Source organism: Gigantopelta aegis, chromosome 14, assembly GCF_016097555.1.
Source record: "Gigantopelta aegis isolate Gae_Host chromosome 14, Gae_host_genome, whole genome shotgun sequence".
Classification (NCBI taxonomy): domain Eukaryota; kingdom Metazoa; phylum Mollusca; class Gastropoda; order Neomphalida; family Peltospiridae; genus Gigantopelta; species Gigantopelta aegis.
This window is the reverse complement of record NC_054712.1, coordinates 23,955,757-23,978,656: the sequence shown is the minus strand read 5'-3', so window position 1 is coordinate 23,978,656 and position 22,900 is coordinate 23,955,757. Positions and strand designations below refer to the sequence as shown.

At 36.1% G+C, this 22,900-nt stretch overlaps 1 protein-coding gene across 2 annotated transcripts in view; it reads left to right on the top strand.

The window, feature by feature from the left end:
- The window catches only part of LOC121389370 (pyruvate dehydrogenase phosphatase regulatory subunit, mitochondrial-like), a 36,858-nt gene extending 23,006 nt beyond the window's left edge, over positions 1 to 13,852 (top strand). For both annotated transcript variants that reach the window (XM_041520965.1, XM_041520966.1), the window contains exons 8-17: positions 158 to 310; positions 1,100 to 1,224; positions 2,331 to 2,523; positions 3,007 to 3,162; positions 3,793 to 3,929; positions 5,976 to 6,124; positions 6,754 to 6,961; positions 9,319 to 9,408; positions 10,797 to 10,976; positions 12,065 to 13,852. In XM_041520965.1, coding sequence (XP_041376899.1) covers positions 158 to 310; positions 1,100 to 1,224; positions 2,331 to 2,523; positions 3,007 to 3,162; positions 3,793 to 3,929; positions 5,976 to 6,124; positions 6,754 to 6,961; positions 9,319 to 9,408; positions 10,797 to 10,976; positions 12,065 to 12,472 — 1,799 coding nt within the window. In that variant the 3' untranslated portion in view covers positions 12,473 to 13,852. The remainder of the gene's footprint in view (positions 1 to 157; positions 311 to 1,099; positions 1,225 to 2,330; positions 2,524 to 3,006; positions 3,163 to 3,792; positions 3,930 to 5,975; positions 6,125 to 6,753; positions 6,962 to 9,318; positions 9,409 to 10,796; positions 10,977 to 12,064) is intronic.
- Positions 13,853 to 22,900: the final 9,048 nt, after the last annotated feature.

Below are 22,900 nucleotides of genomic sequence, written 5' to 3'. Positions count from 1 at the left end.
TGTGGCTTGTGTACATAAAAATAATTCCCTATTTCCTGCTCCCCCAATGTGATCAATCTGAAACGGCCGTTAGCATTTGTTTTTTGTTTTGATTTGCTTTATAACGATGATGAGTGCTAAACAATGCAGGTGGTATTAATCTCTCTACTCTTTGTAGTTATCCGTGACCTTGATGGTATGATTTATGTACGTGAGTGGAATGGAGGTCTGTTGGCAGGAGGTTTTGAACCAGTGGCTAAACCAGTCTTTCACCGAGGTATTCCTGAGAAGTTTGAATTTCAGCTTTTAACTGAGGACTGGGATCATTTCCGTAAGCAATAATTAATATTCTAGTTCAATCAACCTGTAGCCGTGCTAGAAAAACTGTCTCACACACAGTCCCCATGATGGTAATGCGCCCTTTTCATTGGTCAATTAGTCTCGTCATTTAGGAGGTAGACGGGATTGCTACCTGTTGATTATGTCATTCTCTAAGCAAAGGTAGTATGTGACTTCACATAATATAACACATCATGCATTCCTTTTAATATCGTAACATATATCAGCTGAGAGAAGAAGTGACATCACGGTACAAAATAAAATGCGGTGAATTTTATAATAATTATACTAAAATTATAAGAATTGTTTAACTAGAAAATATTTCTGGCACTCGTCCTTTTGTAGATGGGTTTTCTGACACTCGTCTCAAGAAAATCAATTGTTGGAGCTTGTTAAAGCTCACTCCAAGGATTGATTTTCTTGACACTCGTGCCAGAAACTATTATTCTTATACACCCATTGCTGATTAGTTTTTTTTCACTATAACACACATTAATAACACACATAAGTGTATTATTGATTTTAAAGACACATGACTGGCATCTCCTAGGTGATGACCAGGTTGTCACTGCCATATGATCCAGTAAAAAACAAAGTATGATTGGAATTGATTGTTTTGTGACTTATAAGTATGGTAAATTGGTGTGGCAATATCAGGTTTTACATATCCATGAAATTGATGTTGACCATTACACTTATTAGAGCACTTCAGAAGTCGATATGATGCGACAGACATGAGCTGTGAGGCTTATTCGTAATGATACACTTTGTTTTTTTACAGAAATCCTGCTTGATGAAATTTTGCATAGAATTCCAAAGATGCAGGATGCCCAAGTCCGACAGCTGTTAAATGGACCAGAGAGTTTTACGCCAGATGGCAGGATACTTCTAGGCGAGTCATCATTGGTGAGCATTTGTTTCAGTTGTTGACAAATCATATGAACTTACAAACCTAGTAATGCTGTGTTCATTTGGTGCTCGTGAATATCGTGAATTCACAAGTTCCAAACTGTGGAAACGACCTCACCAAGAGGAGAGCATTCAGGTGATTAATAAACAATCTGCACCGTTATTCCAATTTCCAATCCAGTTTGTGTTTGTTCCGCCCTATTTTCCACAAGTTGTGACGATTGAGACAGAAAATCCAACCCTAGTTCACAAGTTGTGTTCACAGGTTATTTTGCCAAATCAATGCTCTTCAGAAATACAATATTCACATATTCTGCTGAATGTAGCATTGTTGTCAATCCAGTTTATAAATATATCAAATAGCGTGTGAGCTTTTGATTGTGTATGACTCATGAATATCCTTGTTTATTTAGTTTGCTGCAATCCTTTATGCTAAGAAATATCCCATGTGAATAATTAATGATGTATATCTGTGTGTGTTTATATGTGTGCTGCATGTGCAATCTTTGTCAAGAAAGATGAATGATCACACCTGCTCTTCCCCCTCACCCCACATTCCTGGAAAAGTTTAGGAAATGATCTGATTGTCTTGTAATAACATGATCACCTAGCACCATTACAGGGGGAGTGATCTTCAGATTACCTTCATTTTGAAAGTTGCAAATATTGCGTGCGTGCGTGTGTGTGCGTGTGTGTGTGTGTGTGTGTGTGTGCGTGTGTGTGTGTGTGTGTTTACAAGAAGCATATTTAAAAATCTTAAGTTTTGCTAGTCCAAAACGGTCTTCTTGTCTGTTGGGGTGGGACATAGCCCAGTGATAAAGTGCTTGCTTGATGCACAGTCGGTTTAGGATCGATCCCCGTCGTTGTGCCCATTGGGCTATTTCACCTCGCCGTGGTACTAATGGATAAATGTAACGGGTTTTCTCTCTAAGACTATGTCGAAATTGCCACTTGTTTGACATCCAATAGTCGATGATTAATAAATCAATGTGCTCTAATGGTGTTATCAACCATGTAAAGTTAACTCATGTTTGTTAGTTTTCACACTGTTATCTTTTAATATTTTATTAAATTATTTTTAAAGTGTCTTTATTTGATTGTAGATAAACAACTACTTTGTGGCTGCGGGAATGAATTCCCACGGCATTGTGTTTGCTGGTGGGGCTGGTAAATTCATGGCGGAGTGGATCATTGATGGAAAGGCCAGTACGGACATGTGGTCACACGATATTCGCAGATTTGTCAGTCTCCACAACAACAAACGCTTTCTGGGAGAGCGGGTCAAAGAAATTGTTGGTTAGTGTCTCCAAACAATGAACTTTTAGGACTGTTTTTGTGTTATCTGATTAGTTTTATTAACTACTCTGACATTTATAATGTAATAATAATATTGTTTGATACAACAACTAATGGGTGTTTTTGGTATGTTTGCAGGGGTGTTACTAAACATTCATTCCATTCATTTCATCCATTCATTTCATCCATCCATCCATCCATCCATCCATCCATCCATCCATCCATCCATTCATTCACCACTGAAATGATTCCAGTCAGTATTCCATCACTTGTATATCAAAGGCTATGATATATGCTCTCCTGTTTGGGAAAGTGCATATGAAAGATCTCTTTCTGAATGATTGTAATAGTTTGTAATAGTAGAATATGTGGTAGCACTGGCTTTCTTTTCTCTGTAACTTTATGTTTACAATTAACAGTAGAATGTTTAAGGTTTTACATCTAGTGGTTTCATTAAACAAAACAAATTTGAACTTTTTTTAGGAAAGCTTTACCGACTGCCCTACCCATTGGTGGAGTATGCGACTGGAAGAAAGCTGAGAACGTCTCCACTTCACACCCGCCTCGAAGGACTTGGGGCTTACTTTGGAGAAACGATGGCTTACGAAAGAGCAATGTGGTTCAGTCCACAGAACGAAGGTGCACAAATCTGTTATTACTTACACTATCATCTCAGTAAACCAGTAGGTATGGCCGAGGATAAGGTCTTCAAATCCAACATGGGGGAAAAAACCAAGCTAGTTTAAATGTTTTAATAATTAATTAAAAAGAGTTCTGAAATGTTGTTTATTAACAGGTTTGAATGTTTAATACACCGTGACTTTATTTCCCGTCATTTACTTGGCTGATGAAAAGGTTTCAAACTGACATGGGGAAAACCACCGAGCTAGTTTGAATCTGTAACAATGTTTTTATAATAAAAAATGGGTCAGACATGTCATTAGGTAGCAGATCTGAATATATTTAATATGCCATGTCTTTAATTCTAGTCAAGAGGGCGGGATTTAGCTCAGTCAGTTGAGATGATTGCGCTACAGGATCGAACCACCTCAATGGATATAAAAGATACCTTGCTGTATTAAGAAGATGTAGCAGGTCCTAGTCATTTGCATGGAATATTTGGTTTCAAATTTTTATAGGCAATATTTCTGGTGAATTAAAAATTTATTAACTACTGTTTAATGTTTTAAAATTGTGCAGTGATATCTGAAACTTGCGTAGTGAATCTCGACGCAATACTGAATAAAATATTCCCTGATTTGCTTGTAGGTATGGCTGATGAAAAGGTCTTCAAACTTACATGGGGAAAACCGAGCTGGTTTGAATCAGTTCAAGAGGAATACTGGGCTTGTAAGGAGAGAGTCTGTCTCATAGATATGTCATCTTTCGCAAAGTTTGAAATCAAGGTAATAATATACAAAGTGAAAGTTGGTACTGTCGGTACTGTCGAGTAACCTAGTTAATTGCATATAATTCAGCTGCACTGAGGGTATGCAAATAAGTGGGTTTGACTGTATTTGCATATAGATATCTGTTTTTGAAGTCAAGTGTAATCTACACATCTGCAGTATTGTCTTTGTTATAAGAAATGATATGATGTCTTCTTGACTAGATTAATCAAGTTACCATAAGCTTTTATTATTTTAGAAAGATAAAATTTTCACCTTTCAGGACTAGCTATGGGTAAGTTGAAAATTTCGCCAAATTTTCTAGGAAGCTTAACAAATTGCAAAAACCCAGTTATTTTCTAATAAAATATCAGTTATTACATGAAATTATTTCGCCAAGTTAAAATAAAATTCGCCAACTGCTTTCAAAATTCGCAATTGGCAAATTTGGCAAGTGCCAGAGCTAGCCGTGCCTTTAATGTGTGATAGATTATGTATTATTTAATTTTTTCTAATTTTCTCCTACAATTTAGGAACTATTGATCACATGTCCCATAAATCACAATTGAATTCACCATTAGCCAAGGCCAACACTGCACTGTATGTCCTGTATAAATGAAGTAGAAATAGTTATTAACCATCTGCTCTAAAAAAAAATAATTGTGCAAAATTTCTTTTTTTGCTTTTTTTTTAAATTAATGTTTTAAAAATTATTCCTATATTTTTATCAATAGTTTTAGAAGAGTTTGACACTTCAGTTTTTGCCATTTAAGCTGTTTAAAATATTAAGCTTTAAAACTGTTTTTAAATAAAGTTGGTTAACTTACATTTTTCCCATATTCTAGAACTACTTACAGTAACAGAATTGTTTTTGTTTTATTTTCAACCCATTGCCACCTTTCATCTCTTCTCAGCAGCTTCATCTAGCAGCTTCTCCCAATATTTTAACTTCTTTTGCTGTCCATCTCCACATTCTAGTCCTTGTCACACTATTTCCCACTAGCTTTTGCTACACACGTAGGCTTTGTCTGACCACTTCAGTGGGTATCTAGTGATCAGGAAGGAAGGAAGAAAATGGTTTATTTAACGACACACTCAACACATTTTATTTACGGTTATATGGCTTCAGACATATGGGTAAGGACCACACAGAAACCCGCTGTCGCCACTTCATGGGCTACTCTTTTTGATTAGCAGCAAGGAGTCTTTTATATGCACCATTCCATAGAGAGGATAGCACATACCACAGCCTTTGATGTACTAGTCGTGGTGGGCTGGGGATCAATCCCAAACCGACCGTGCATCAAGCGAGCACATTACCACTGGGCTACGTCTTGCCCCCTGACCAGACATGGAGTGTTCATTATTAAGTGACAGGCTGCTATTTCTGAAAGATGCTGCAGCCAACACCACCATTTACTTTTCATGGTAAAGCTACTTTCCCATAGCACATACCACAACCTTTGATGTATCAGTCGTGGTGCACTGGCTGGAGTGAGAAATAGATCCACTGATGGAGATCGATCCCAAACTGACCGTGCATCAAGCGAGCACTTTACCACTAGGCTATGTCTCGCCCCATCTAGGGATCAATTCTGGCATTTACAGACACCTACAAGCATTTTCTATATTCCTCTATTACCAGCAGTAGTTAATGCCCTTGGTCAGACCATCTTTATTGGCAGCGGAGGACAAGGATACAAGTAGTTGCAAGGAAACACACTCATGAGGAAGTAGATTCATATAGGAGATGGTGTGGACAGCTCAGAAGGCAGTGTGGGAAAACTGACCAGTTCGAAACAGACTGATATCGTAAGAGAAATGGGAATCTTTTCTCTCTTTTTTCTTTTTATTTGTAAGCTGATGAGAATGATAAGAAGATGGTAATAGATTAATAAATTGATAAATTGATAAATTAATTGGGAAAATGAGACATCCTCAAGGGGGTTTGAACCAATATCTTCAGGTTATCCGTCCAATAGACCACAAAGCTCACAAAAGTTTTAAAATATACATATGTACATTAAATCAGACTAGTATTTATTTTATTTTAATTAATTTCAGTCAACGGGACCAGGTGCACTAGAATACTTGCAATATATTTGTTCCAATGACATTGACCAGGACATCGGCACTGTTGTTCACACCGGCATGCAGAATGAGTCAGGAGGCTTTGAGAACGACTGCAGCATAGCTCGCTTGCAGGACAACTAGTGAGTAATCTCAAAAAGAAAACTCCTGGCCTGGTGCTTTTAAAACCTTTAGAGTCTAGACTGGAGATTCTAATAGTCTGAGACAGTAATGTCATGACAACTCATGCATACAAATTGTATGTGTGTGGCGTCATTTGAAATTGAGTCTGGACTCTAAAAGTTTTATAAGCACGGGCTCTGGAGTGGATTGCTTTTGTCAATTCCTAACTCCCTGATAGTGGGGTTTTTTTTAAGAAAAACTATATACAGACTTGCGTATCAGTGAAAATTAATATCCTAGATAAAAAGAATCTTTGTTTTTAAGGATTGTGACTTTGTTATAGCATGGGTATTGTTAATTTTGATTGAAAACATATTTTATTGCATAAACAAGAAAAGGATTGGACACAATTTGCCATCTTACTAGGCCTGCTCCTAAGTGTTAATGTCCTGTAGTATGTTTAATTTTCTTTTTTCATTTCTGCGAAATCATGTTTGTTAAAATCAATAGGTTTATTATTTTCGCTCAGTCATGTTTGATAAAATAAACAGATCTATTTATGTTTTAGTATCTCAGTATCATGTTATTTAATTTTATGGGATAGTCTGGAAATTAATTCTGAAAATTATCATTTCCTCTTCTGTCACAGTTTCTTCATGATCTGCCCTGCTACCCAGCAGACGCGAGCCTCGTTCTGGCTCAGACACCACCTGCCAGAAGATGGATCGGTGCAGGTGCGTGATGTCACTTCCATGTATTCGGGCATCAATCTGATTGGTCCACATGCTCAGCAGCTGTTGGGTGATGTCACTGACATCTCAACTGATAGATCTGACTTCAAGGCCATGACTTGCAAGGTGAGTTTACTTCTCTGCATGTTGACCAGACATAGAAGGAAGGAAGGAAATGTTTTGTTTAACGACACACTCAACACATTTTATTTACGGTTATATGGCGTCAGACATATGGTTAAGGACCACATAGATATTGAGGGAGGAAACCCGCTGTCGCCACTTCATGGGCTACTGTTTTCGAATAGTAGCAAGGGATCTTTTATATGCACCATCCCATAGACAGGATAGCACATACCCCGGCCTTTGATGTACCAGTCGTGGTGGGCCGGGGATCAATCCCAAACCGACCATGCATCAAGCGAGCGCATTACCACTGACCAGACATGGAGTGTTCATTAGTAAGTGACGGGCTGCTATTTCTGAAAGATGCTACAGCCTTCACCACCATTTACTTTTCATGCTAAACCTACTTTTCCATACGCACATTTTCCTGTATTTGTATTACTTAAGGGTGGGGTTTAGCTCAGTCAGGTTGAGTGCTCGCCTGAGGTGCTTGCATCGCAGGATCGAACCACCTCGCTGGATCCATTCAACTGATTGGAGTTTTGCTCATTCCAACCAGTGCACCACAACTGGTCAAAGGCCGTAGTGTGTGCTTTCCTGTCTGTAGGAATGTGCATATAAAAGATCCCTTTCTGCATTAGGAAAAATATAGCGGGTTTCCTCTCATGACTACATGTTAGAATTACCAAATGTTTGACATCCATTAGCTAATGGTTAATTAATCAATGTGCTCTAGTGGTGTCATTAAACAAAAGAAACTTTTGTATTGCTTAAATCCATTAATCTGTCTTTATTGATCATTTCTATATATCCGCAATACCCATGTGCATATTAATTTGAAAGGACACAGAACATCAGTCAGTTTAAATGTCTTGCCCATATAGATGATGATGCTTTCTTCTGAATGATGTCATTTCTTATAGGTTTCCATGCATCAATGACCATGAACTATTTACAAAAATTAATTTCAGCTCACATACACGGATCATGCACTGTTCATGGATCGAGTGGAAATGGACATGACAGACACATTATTTTGATAATTCACAGTTTCATGTGAAATGGACAGGAAGAATATATATATGGAAATATAGCTTTACAATTACTAATATACTGTCCTCTCGATAAAAATACTGCCTACTTTCAATACTTACAGTTACAGGGGAAATATTCTGAATTAATTTTTTTTATTAATTCCCAATTTAGTTACCATGGCAGCCATATTTGTTAGAAAAATATGAAATAAAATAGTCTTGGATACTTTTTATTTAAATGGTGTTGTAGATTTGATGTACCTGGTATCATGTAATTTGATGTACCAGGTATCATGTAATTTGATATACCTGGTATCATGTAATTTGATGTACCAGATATCATGTAATTTGATGTATCCGGTATCATGTAATTTGATATACCCGGTATCATGTAATTTGATATACCCAGTATCATGTAATTTGATGTATCATGTAATTTGATATACCCAATATCATTTAATTTGATGTACCAGGTATCATGTAATTTGATGTACCAGATATCATGTAATTTGATGTACCCGGTATCATGTAATTTGATATACCCAGTATCATGTCATTTGATGTATCAGGTATCATGTAATTTGATGTACCCGGTATCATGTAATTTGATGTACCCGGTATCATGTAATTTGATGTACCCAGTATCATGTAATTTGATGTATCAGGTATCATGTAATTTGATATACCCGGTATCATGTAATTTGATGTATCAAGTATCATGTAATTTGATGTACCCGGTATCATGTAATTTGATGTACCCGGTATCATGTAATTTGATGTACCCAGTATCATGTAATTTGATGTATCAGGTATCAGGTAATTTGATATACCCAATATCATTTAATTTGATGTACTCGATATCATTTAATTTGATGTACCAGGTATCATGTAATTTGATATACCCAGTATCATATAATTTGATGTATCAGGTATCATGTAATTTGATGTACCCGGTATCATGTAATTTGATGTACCCGGCATCATGTAATTTGATGTACCCGGTATCATTTAATTTGATGTACCCGGTATCATGTAATTTGATGTATGTAATTTGATGTACCTGGTATCATGTAATTTGATGTACCAGGTATCATGTAATTTGATGTGCCATTTCAGATACTAAAATTTATTTTATTATTTATTTATTTTATCCCATTGCCCCTTTCCTTTTTCTTCTTTGAATTCTTTCTTATTCAACTTCACCACCACATCCCAGTCCTTGTCTCTTCAACCACAACAGGTGCTTGTCTCAGAAGATGTGAAGGTTATTGATGTATAATTAAACTTAACATTATTATAAAGTGTTTGTCCATGTATTTGCAGGAGATTGATGTTGGCTGTGCTAGCGGTATTCGAGCAATGAGACTGACACACTCGGGAGAAGATGGTTTTATTCTCTACATTCCTGCAGAGGTTATCTCCCTTTGTTTTTCTTCATCTTTTAAAATGATGTCGTGGTTAAGCTGTCAGACTTAAGGCTGGTAGGTACAGGGTTCGCAGCTCTGTACCAGCTCCCACCCCGAGCGAGTTTTAATGACTCAATGGGTAGGTGTAAGGCCACGATACCCTCTGCTCTCTCACTAACCACTAACCAACTAACAACTAACCTACTGTCCTGGACAGACAGCTCAGATAGCTGAGGTGTGTGCCCAAGAAAGCGTGCTTGAACCTTAATTGGATATAAGCACAAAAATAAATGGAAATGAAATAAAAAAGATTAGGTGGCATGCAGTACAGTTGACCAGCTAAAGGAATTGACAATATATTGCATGAAAATACACATTTAATATTTCCTTAAAAGTATTTAATTCAGTTAGCTACATGGTCATCATATCCTGTTTGTTAGGACTAATTGTGTGTTTTAGAGAACGGGTTGAACAAAATTAGGTAGGATAGGTCCTGGGGTTTTTTCTTCTTCTTTTTTTAACGTACATTCACCCCTATTGGTAAATTCTTATATATGTACTCTTTCACCAACATACAATACGGGTTTTTTTAGATATTAATTACAATTTAAAGCCATCCCATTGATCCAGTAAACACAAATGTTCATAAGGCATGCATTGCTGCAGAAAGTACTCGCCCGCTAGCCAAATGCGAGTAAATATTCTGACGGACGAGTTAAAAAATGCAACTACCAGCCCGACAGTCTACCTATCTTTTTGATTTGGTTTGCCCGTGATGTTGATCACTTACCAAATGTCCTTAATAATGTTTTGTCAATATATCTCTTTATATAATTTGAAGTGAAGACACTGTATATTATAATATTATTAATAATATATTGTTCTATAGACTGGCAGACTAGTAGAAATTCTGGCGGGCTAATAAGTTTAGTTGCTTCTGGTCCGGCGGGCTAATTGAATATTTTCCATTTCTGCACCCCTGGCATGAACATAGGCAACTTCATATCTGATGACATCACTTTATATTGGTACTTTGTCTTCTTCAGTGTTATTGGTTTTATGAACTCCCAAAATAATTCAAAATAAAATATGAACTTAAGTGTTATTATTGGTAAGTATGTTCTATATTTAATTATACGGATTGTCTGTTATTACTATTATATTAATTGCGGGTATGAATTTATTTTTATTTTATCCAAATACTGTACTTAACAACTGTTTACATCATCAGAAATTTCAAAGTTGAGAGTTTTTAACACAAAGTATGTTCTAGCCCCATCTTCACATATAACCAGTGTGAGGCTAGAGGATACTGAATCTAACAGTATTCCTGACTTGAATAAAAATGTGATCTAAAAAAATATAACTAATATTGAGTGTGCCTTTTTTTTTCAGTATGCCCTTCATACGTATGATACTCTGATGCATGCTGGGAAGGACTATGGAGCTAGGAATGCTGGGTACTACGCGATGCGGCATTTGAGGATTGAAAAGTTCTTTGCCTACTGGGGACTGGATCTCCACACTTTTACAACACCCATGGAATGTGGTAGAGAGTTCCGAGTGAACTTAGATGTAAATATGAGTTATTGTTAAATTTAGATACATTGGCTTTAGCTGGTTCACTCTTTAGTTTTTACAGTGTATATATAGTATGGAGTGGTAATAATTCTGTTTATAGGTTTCATCTCCGTCCTTCTGTCTGTCCATCTTTCTGTCTGTCCATCCGTCCCATGTATAGTTTTCCGGATGTTTCTTTTAGAATGCCTTGAGATATTCAGCTGAAATTTGATTTAACCATTTTTGATGGAGTTATGGTCCTTGAACTTAGGAGATATGAAAAAATAAATTCCCGGACTTATTTTCAGAAAGCATTGAGATATTGTTTATAGCTCTATCATGTACTGTTACAGATCTAGTTTGACTTTCCTGGCGATTTAACCATTTTTGACGGAGTTATGGTCCTTGAACTTCTTAGATTCAGTAGGGGACATGTATTGCTTTAGCAGTACTGTCAAAATGCTTGTTATAATACCATGCAGTGCAGTCAGTCTATCAAACCAGTTAGTACGTAAGTGAAATCATTCAAGTGGTCAAACCTCCAATAACCGATGATTAATAAACACTGTACTCCATTGGTGTTGTTAAACAAAGCAAACTTTAACTTTCAAATGGTCAGTTATTTAGTCAAATTCCTTTTAGTCACTTGACCAAATCAGGCATTGAAATAAGTCTAAGATTGATAATTCGATCACATGGTTACCACGTGTCAAGAACTTCAAGAATGATACATGGTTCTAGATAAACATCTTAAATAAACAATATTTCATTTATGATTTCTTCATTTAATTTACATATTATAAAGTTTTCCCAGTTCATTCTCATACAGAAAAGCAGCTACATTCTTGCATACTGATGCTGTTACAAATATCCAGTCATGTTCAGATTTCAGAACGATCTGAAATTTCAATGCAAATCAACTCTGTAAATGAGGTGGTCGTAGACTATGCATTTTCCAGTGAACGACCAATTTCTTAAAATTACTGTGACATATTCAAGGCTAGGCAACAGTCCAAGGTACAGTATGCTGGGCCTGACCTGTTGGAACAGTTATGTGTAAGTATGTTAATAAATCTCAAATTATATTTCTGTTGCATTTTCAGAAAGGAGACTTTATTGGCCGCGATGCTTTGCAACAACAAAAAGACCACGGAATTCATCAAAAATTTGTTCAGTTCTTACTGGATGACTTTGATGTCCACAGTGACCTCTGGCCATGGGGAGGAGAACCTATTTACCGTAACGGCAAGTACGTGGGACAGACGACAACGTGTGGCTATGGCTTCACACTCGACCAGATGGTGTGTCTTGGTTACGTTAGCGACTTTGATGAGGATGGAAAACCACAGTTGAAAAAATACATGAATAAATGGGTGATGGAGAAAGACGCACAGTATGAAATTGACATTGCGGGACGGAAATACACAGCAAAGGCTGGAATATACACACCCAAGTTAGCCATGTCTTCGTTTGAGGCTTCTTTTATTCCTGTACCTGTGCAACAGAAATAAGATTGTCACTCAAGTTGGTCATATCCTCATTTGAGAGAGATTTTATTCCTTAATTTGTGCAACAGAAATAAGATTGATACTCAAGTTGGTCATATCCTCATTTGAGAGATATTTTATTTCTGTACGAGTGCAGCAGAAATAAGATTGACACTCAAGTTGGTCATATCCTTATTTGAGAGATATTTTATTCCTGTACCTGTGCAACAGAAATAAGATTGACACTCGAGTTGGTCATATCCTCATTTGAGAGATTTTTTATTCCTTAATTTGTGCAACAGAAATAAGATTGATACTCAAGTTGGTCATATCCTCATTTGAGAGATATTTTATTTCTGTACCTGTGCAACAGAAATAGATTGACACTCAAGTTGGTCATACCCCGGTATCCTCATTTGAGAGATATTTTATTTCTGTACCTGTGCAACAGAAATAAGATTGACACTCAAGTTGGTCATATCCTCATTTGAGAGATATTTTATTTCTGTACCTGTGCAACAGAAATAAGATTGACACTCAAGTTGGTCATATCCTCATTTGAGAGATATTTTATTTCTGTACCTGTGCAAGAGAAATAGATTGACATGCAAGTTAGTGATATCTTTACTCAAGATGTCTTCTTGTTCCTGTGCTATCCTGTATGTGGGAAAGTGCATATAAAACATCCCTTTCTGCTTATAGAAAAATGTAGTGGCTTTCTTCTGCAACACTATATGTCGGAATTACCAAATGTTTGACATCCAGTAGCCAATGATGAATAAATAACTGTCTTCTAGAGGTGTTGTTAAACAACACAAACGCAGTCCTTACGGAAAATGCAAACAGAAGAATTTATGAAGTCGCAGAGTAATCTGGCATTTTGTATAATTATGTAACCAGGTGTTACTTATTAAGTAATATTTTAATTAAATATTAATTACCATATATTAATTATTTTATTTATTAAAGTTTCTACAATTTTACTACTTATTACTTGGTCATTAAGGAGAGTATCTATTACATTTTTTATGGTATCGGTGATCATTGTTATTTGTGTTGGGCTTGTTAGTTGTTGTGTGGTTTCTTTTGTGACAGTCACAGTTTACACATGGCTGATGACTGTCACTAAGACATGCACTTCATGCTTTTGGACAATGCCCTTTGTCACAAGATTTTCAAATTCACAGATACATCTCAGCTTTACAAATACATGTCTTTTTACTGTTAATTCTTTGACTATTCTATATATATAATAAGTTTTATATCACTAGACAAATGTACACTGCTCCATACTGTCTATGTGAATAGATAAACTGATGACTGGTAAAACATTAATATCTATCTGTAATCATGTTTTTATTAAGTATTCAGATGCTAATGTAAATACATTTTATTCTAATCATGTATTTGTGTTTCACCTATATGTGAAAGTGTGTGATAGTAAGGAATGTTTCCTATGTTTTATAATATTTTATATCATATTTCTATTTAATCAAAGACAAGATGACACAAACCATGACCTTATAAGCATTATACTTTAAAACCGGCCTTAGTGGCACAGTGGTTAAGCCATCGGACTACAGACTGGTAGGTACAGGGTTCACAGCCCGATACTGGCTCCAACCCAGAGCGAGTTCTTAAGAGCTCAATGGGTAGGTGTTTGGCTATTACACCCTCTTCTCTCTCAATAACCACTAACCTACTAACAACTAACCCACTGTCCTGGACAGCCAGCCCAGATAGCTGAGATGTGTTCCCAGGACAGTGTGCTTGAACCTTAATTGGATATAAGCATGAAAATAAGTTGAAATAAATAAATAAATATACTTTAAAGGCATCCTTTGAACCAGCTGTAGCAATGCAAGTTTGTTCTTTTCTCATTAAACATAAAAATTATGTCAGGTGTCACTTCTGATGACATCACTTTCTATTGGTTCTTTGTATTATTGAGCATTATTATTCTAGAAACAAAAACAGACAACAACTACATAATAATAATAATAATAAAATTCAAGATAAAATGTGATCTTATTTATGTTTTTATTAATGTGTGTTTCATATTTAATCGGGAGCGGGATTTAGCTCAGTCGGTTGAGGTTTTTGCATCGCAGGATCGAATCACCTCAGTGGATCCATTCAGCTGATTGGGTTTTTTCTCATTCCAACCAGTGTACCACAACTGGACAAAGGCTATGGTATGTGTTTTCCTGTTTTTATGAAAGTGCATATAAAAGATCCCTTGCTGCATTAAAAAACTGTAGAGGATTTCCTCTAATGACTGCGAGTCAGAATTACCAAATGTTTGACATCCAATAGCCGATGATTAATAAATCAATGTGCTCCAAAACAAAACAAACTTCAAATTTAATCACAAGAATTATCTGGTACTTTGCTCATTAATTTTTGTTCACTGGCGTATGAACGAAAAAAAACCCAGTATGGCAAATTATTGTTTGAACATCTTTGTTGATTCACACAGTTTGTGCATTTTGTTTTTGTTTTGTACACACCTTGATAAACTTAACAGAAATAGCACACAATCTTTAATGTACCAATTGTGGAGTACTGGTTGGATTGGGAATTTGTCTAGTACCAGCCTCCTCTTCTTCTTTCTGTGTTCAAACTATATTTGATCATGCTTTAGATTTAAATTCCAGGGCCCTATTTTCGAGCCATCATAAAACCTTTGTAAACTATGATGTCACTATGGCGTTTGCTATAGTGATGTCATAACCTATGATGGTTTTATGATTTCGTAACACAAGATAGCTTTCAAAATCCTTAGACAGGTTAGTTGACTATCATAGATTCTAAATACAGTGGACTCTTGTCTAAACCGGATTCACTTGGGACCGATGAAAAATGCCGGTTTAGACAGAGTTCATCCAGAGTTACAGTTCTTGCGATGTAGTGATCTGAAAATACCAATGTACCCGGTAAATAAAACATCATATTCACCAAATGTTTGGACTATGTGTAAGACGTGAAAGCAAAGCTAAGCAATTCTTGCTTTAGTGATTGGTATAGACCTCAAATTTATTTGTGTTCCTTAAAAACAAATGAAAAACAAGATAGATAAAATACAACAGATCATCAGTGAGAAGGGGGACCAGACTTGAATTTTGAAAGTGGGATATTACCATCCAACAGTTGACCGTAATAAAAATATGCGTTCAAAGAAGAATGCATTTGAAAACAAGAAGCAGAATAAATAACATTATTTTATTGATTAAACACACATGAAATAGGGGTCTGAATTTATAGGTTTTAAAAAAATGAATGAATGTCGCAGTGCTTCAATAATGTCTACCGAGTTTCAGCAGAAAAATAGTCTGTCACTGATCTCTGTGATTTGCTGGCATTTCAACCCGTTACAATGGGTGTAGTTCATTGTTTATAAGCCTTCAAAGGTGTCCTAATTACCAGGAAACTGCCGTCATTGTCTAAAAGGTGACCACAGGCAGACCATAGAGGTAAGATAGCGTACTGGTGGAGAAAGAGCTAATTACTACATAAACTCTTCTTTTGTTCTTGAATTTGCATCTGAAATCTGGAATAGATCACATCATGTTTAGGCAGAGTTTTATTCATAATAAATTGTTAACAATACAGTCCACTGTATTTTATTATTTTGGCGGTTTTGACGAATTATTTAATGTACACAAATTAAAGATCTTAAAACGCAAATAAAAGTATTTTGTATTCAATATTGTTGAATATAAAACCAAACAGTGCGACTCGATCTTTTAACAGTTGATTTGCCAGTTCTAAATGGCAATGTAAGGGGAGGAAAACCCCTACAATTTGTGTTTTGTACGATATAGAGATGATATTTTTGCACATTTAATGTCACCTGTTGGCATTTTCATTATGAAATACATGAAAGCAGTTATTTGAAATTTACTTAAAACTGAATTGTAAATTGGACTTTTTATTTAAAGTTTTTCAAAATGGTGAAGCATAATAAGAAGCCTAGAAATTGTTTATATCCGCATTATTATTATTTGTTCTACCTTTACAGTTTTTAATAAGATAGTACCTTTTGTTTTGTGGTTTTCATTGTCATATTATAACAATATATACCTGATGCTGCTGTAATTGTTTTATACCTTGTGAAATGGAATGTTGTATGTATTATGTATGCAGTGATTTTGACGTGGGAAAAATTGTCTGTGCAGATAAACTCTTGAATGTTGTGAAACAATTATTTTATTTTCATTCTGTTACATATCTGTGATATTTTGTCCAGCTAGTGTGATAATGTTCAACCCCTGCAATTGCCCACTTACTTACTTACTTACTTACTTACTTCTCCAGCAGCCCCTCAGCTCAGCAGTCGGCAATGTTGTGGAGATTGTTGTGGCATTTTTAATTCTCCGTGGTAATTTTTTTTTTTTAGTGTGGTATATAGTCTCTTCGTTTTTTGCCATAGAAATTTTCTTAATTACAGCAGTTGAATTTTTGTTGTAGAATATTGTCATGGAAAATTATCTTTGTTAGATTCTGGAAAAGTATCTTTGTTACAAAGTACTGTCTTGAAAAAGACTTGAATTAAGTTATTATTTATTATTGAATAGTCTTTGAAAAAGAGCATAGTGAAATAATATGTTGGAAAAATTATCTTAGTTTTATAGGATAATTTCTTGGTATAGTGTACTAGCAAATTTGAATCTTTTTTATGAATATTTTTATCACAATTTTATTGATTTTTACACTAATTATTTATAGTATAAAACTGCTTCAAATTTCGTTACCAGCTCCAACTTGGAGAGTTTTAATGCTTTGCTTGGAGAGGTGTAACTTACTTCCCTTTCACAAATGACATAAACGTTCTTAATAAAAATAAAAATAAATTTTGACTGCTGACTAATACATTTTACAGGCAATTTTTTTTTCCTAATGCATTATGAATAATAATTAAAAAATGAAATTAAAACCCTATCTACCCTAATGTTTTTACATGTTACACAAAGCAGACCTACTGTCCCAGCCAATGACCCACAACTGATATATTAAAGGTTATGGTATGTGCTGTCCTGTGTGGGAAAGTGTATTTAAGAGAGCCTTTGCTGCTAATGGGGGAAATGGAGTGGGTTTTCTCTAAGAATGTGTCAAAAATGACCAAATGTTTGATATCTAATATTCAAAGATTAATTCATTAGTGTGCCCTAGTAGTAATGTTAAACAAAACAAACTTTAACTTTGATATGGACCTTTCTTAATTTATCCCTTTCCATGGTGTGGGGTGCAACATAGCCCAGTGGTAAAGTGTTTGCTTGGTGCGCGGTCGGTCTGGGATCGATCCCCATCGGTGGGCCCATTGGGCTATTTCTTGCTCCAGCCAGTGCACCATGACTGGTATATCAAAGGCCATGGTATGTGTTATCCTGTCTGTGGGATGGTGCATATAAAAGATCCCTTGCTGCTAATCGAAAAGAGTAGCTCATGAAGTGGCGACAGCGGGTTTTGTCTCTCAATATCTGTGTGGTCCTTAATCATATGTCCGACGCCATATAACCTTAAATACAATGTGTTGAGTGTGTCATTAAATAAAACATTTTCTTCCATCCTAACCAAAATAAAACATATTAATCAAAACATGAAATGTATTTACATCATGGAATGTTCAGCTATTTTAAAAAAGCAGGGAGGCTCAAAATTGCAGTCAGTGGGCAATTTCACCCACAGCAATTAAAGACAAAATTGCCATGGATAACAAATTCTTAAATTTGAGCCCTATAATGTAACGTTGTTGTTCTTTTATTTGGATTTTGGTTGTTTACATGTTTCAACATATCTGCTGATTGTGCAATAAAGAACATGTAATTTTACTAGTACAGTCACATTAATGCATTTATCTTCCATTTAACCATTTGCTCACTGGTTTGAGAGTAATAAAATTGAATTATCTTAAATGTCTTTGTATTGTGTTATTTCAGCACTAACTACTGGTATACATACACAGTACAGTACAACATATCTTAACATGACTTAAAAAAATAGACTATTTGGAGAGAGAAAGACCGAGAGAGAGACGGACAAGAGAGAAATAGAGAGGGAAGAAGACAGACAAGACTTGGTTGGCGGGGGGGGGGGGGGGGGGAATGATAAGATAATAAAAGCAGTAACCATCTTAACATTGAAATATCTAAACATGACCTAAAAACCAGTTCAAAGAGACCGACAGACCAAGTTTTATTTTTGTTAGTATTTAATACTAATTTTAGTAAAATATACACTGAACAACAACAAAAAATACTAAAATTTTAATGCAGTGAACCCTCTCAAAACCGGAATTCCCTCAAAACTGGACATTTTGTGTGGCCCCCTTTTAAATATCTGTACAGAAGAGAATCTCTCTAAACCGGATACCTCTTAAAAGACGTTTTAGTTGGTCCCGAGGGTGTTCGGTTTAGAGGTGTTTCACTGTAAATATACTCTGTCAAAAAAGAAACGCATAGGCAAAATATTCATGGAATTCTTTCTTTAATACAAAGTGGCATAATTTCGTTATTTATTATTGTATCACAGTAAAATTTGACAGAAGTATGTGACAATGTTCTTGCTATGGACTGACAGCAGTGGAGGCGTTTTCGTTACCAAACAGCGTCGCACCAGCAGCAGCAATCACTGCACGACATCTTGGCATAGACTGAATGAGTCTCTGAATCCGGGCACGTGGAATCCTAGCCCATTCTTCCTGCAGTGCATGTGACAGTTGCGGAAGTGTCCGAGGCTCACGCTGGTGTACACGTCTGTCCGACTCCAAACCCTGAGTGAGTGCTCCGCAAGGCTCAATGGGTAGGTGTAAACCACTTGCACCGACCAGTGATCCATAACTGGTTCAACAAAGGCCATGGTTTGTGCTATCCTGCCTGTGGGAAGAGCAAATAAAAGATCCCTTGCTGCCTGTCGTAAAAGAGTAGCCTATGTGGCGACAGCGGGTTTCCTCTAAAAAAATCTGTGTGGTCCTTAACCATATGTCTGACGCCATATAACCGTAAATAAAATGTGTTGAGTGCGTCGTTAAATAAAACACTTCTTTCTTTTTTTCTTTGTAACTGATCCCTCCGTATGACGAGTTAACCCCCCCCCCCCCCCCCCCCCCGTCACACGTGATGAAAGGTTAGACACACTTTCAACAATGGCTGCCGATTCGCATAGGTCGATAGCAAAATCAACCGATATGTCGATTAACTTTTTGCCTTAATTTATTTAGAATTATCGTTGTTTAATTAAAAAGCCGACAAGAGGAGACATTAAAGTGTTTCAATACAGGGTACATTTACGATGACAACGTGATTTAAATCGAAGAAACCATTTTTTTACTTCAGTAAATCGAAGCACAAGAACCCGGAAGTGAATGCAACCAAAAGAACATTTAAAACATCCTATGTAACTTGTCTTGTCAGGACTGATAAATTAAAATGTCTTGTTTCTTTCTTTTTTTTCTTCTTTTCTTTTCGACTTTTATATTAATGGAATCCCGATGTGCCGAGGAACAAGAGAATAGAAGGCGCGGCGACGAACCAGCCTCGACTTGTTTAAAACCGTGGCGTCTTTATTTTGGGTCGGGTTGCATTAAGGGAGGGGGTCCGTGAGCAATAACATTAACATACAAGGCGTGGGGGAATGCTATCCGTGTACCATAATTTTATGCACGAAACGTTACAAAACTATAGCAGGATACAGTCGCCTGTGCAAAAATTATGCGGGCAGTGGTTGAGATTGTGGGATTGCGAAGTTTATAGGAGTGTATTCTTACATAAGTGCACTGCTTGAAGCAACCGATATACGACACTTGCCCCATTTATGAACCCAAAGCCATATACGAAATTAAAAAACAAACAAAACAAAACAAACAAAACAAAACAAACAAAACAAAACAAACAAACAAATCACAACTGGCATAGCCAGAGGGTGGGTTAGTGGGCATGGGCGTACGACCCGGGGGGGGGGGGGGGGGGGGGGCAATTCGGGTAAAACAGTGGGAAAACGGGGGAAAATTCTGGCAGTTTTTATCTTGGTAAAATTTCGGGCAAATCATCCCCCGTAAATCAAAGAGTCCCCATACGCCCATGTTAGTGGAGATCACATCTTTGGCCCTCCAGTTATGTATACTAACAAATTGGCCCGTCTTCGTTCTGACAAGACCTATTAGGGCTGTTTACGTTTGGGTGCCCCATCCCCTCTTTATAAAATCAGGTTGTCCAGCACACCCATATGAAAAAGTGGGACACAATTGGGAATGAAAATATAGAAAATGTAGGACAAAAGTAGGACTGAAACAGTACGTAGCGACATTATTTCAGCTCATATTGAGAAAACACTTTTTTTTATGTGGTGCTCAGTTTGTACATGCATATGTGTTCTATCAAAATTAAAGGGACATTCCTGAGTTTGCTGTACTTTTTAAGATGTTGTCGACTAACAGACTTTTTAACGATTGTAATTACATATCAAATATATTTTTCTGCATAAAATATTAGTGGCTGTATATTAAACGTGTTTTTGATCGTTCTAATATTTGTACTAGGTTAAATTTCATCTTATTTCCTAAAATATAGTTTTTTCGTACGTACAAAATTATTTGATGACAAAACCCAGTTTGGGCTTCTTACAAATAATAAGATGACCAGAAACACATTGAATATACAGACACTGATATTCTTAACAAGAAAATATATTTAATATGAAAGTTTAATCGTAGAAATATTTTATTAGTCAGAAATATCTTACAATGCAGCAAACTCAGGAATGTCCCTTTAATATGAATCTTATGTAATGGTCTCGTTATACAGTTATTTCTATTTAACATGAAACTAAACCACAGATTGCAGTTTGCACAATTTGTTTAATATTTATCTTGAGAATACTTCCCAACATTTTCTTTTTTGTCAAAGAGAGGGTCTTTACATATTAATCGCCATGTAGTACCGGTAAATATATTTATTCAAAATTGTATCTTTCTGTGGCATCCATGTCCAAATCCTCGAAACTTGTACAGTCAACTGAGCAATTAAGGATTACCATTTGATGGGTGGTGTCAAACTGAATCCCAAGTCTTGCAAGTTTGAATTCCTCCTTAGCAGCAATATGTCAAACACAAAAAAACAATGAATATTGTATTAAATGAAATTGTTGAAAGTGTTTCATTTTCAGCAGCAATTTTATCCCCTGCCCCCGTTTTTCTTTCACATATCAGTTGAAACTTCTATTATTTCTATCATTCTGTTCTCAATATCAAGATGCAATGTAATTTGTTTAATAGTTTGTCTTCAGAATCTCATTTTCGACATCTAATCAATGACTCCACATCCATTGGTTCAGTTGCTGAAATCTATAAAAACAAACATGTTAAGTATTTCACATCCATTTGAAGAAGTATATTAGTCTGTAACTTAATTACATATTGTTGTATTAATTTAAAGTTTAATTTAATTTCAGGAAAACATTTTTTAACAGGAAACAAAATCAGTGTGACTAAACAAGCTATAAAATTAAAAGTATAGCAGTACAATGTATGTTAAGAACGGTAGTAAACAATGTATTTAACTTTGACGATGTTATTTGATTTCTATTAGAAAGTTGCACAAAGCTACATATAAGATGACATGTGCTAAGATTTGGGGTATAAAATAATGACGAAAAAGAAAATTACCGTCTCCAAAAGAAAATCATATTTAGGGTAGGTAATAAAAACAAAACAGATGTAAGTGCCTCATCTAGGTGGTTATGGGTTTGAAATTTTTGAAAGTAGGGTTAAGACATTACCTTTCAAGCACATGACCAATTGTAAACAGCTGTTCTTTTATTATCATTTATCTAAACATTAAAAAATATATCCATTAATTTCCAAGATTTTAGGGTACATAATTTTAACCTCGGTACCCTCAGGCAGAAACCATATCAATGGGCTGGTCAAAGATCACAAACACTTGAACATAATGTAATAACAGAGGAGCATAAAACAAGTCTTACCCATAAATGCCCAAATTTACTTTTGTTCTTTTGGTGTGGGGCTTCCTTGCAATTGTTAACAGAATAAGTGTGGGACTCTCTTGGTGACACCGGCCTAGGCGGCGTCGTGGCAGGTCATCGGTCTACAGGCTGGTAGGTACTGGGTTCGGATCCCAGTCGAGGCATGGAATTTTTAATCCAGATACCGACTCCAAACCCTGAGTGAGTGTTCCGCAAGGCTCAATGGGTAGGTGTAAACCACTTGCACCGACCAGTGATCCATAACTGGTTCAACAAAGGCCATGGTTTGTGCTATCTTGCCTGTGGGAAGAGCAAATAAAAGATCCCTTGCTGCCTGTCGTAAAAGAGTAGCCTATGTGGCGACAGCGGGTTTCCTCTAAAAAAAATCTGTGTGGTCCTTAACCATATGTCTGACGCCATATAACCGTAAATAAAATGTGTTGAGTGCGTCGTTAAATAAAACACTTCTTT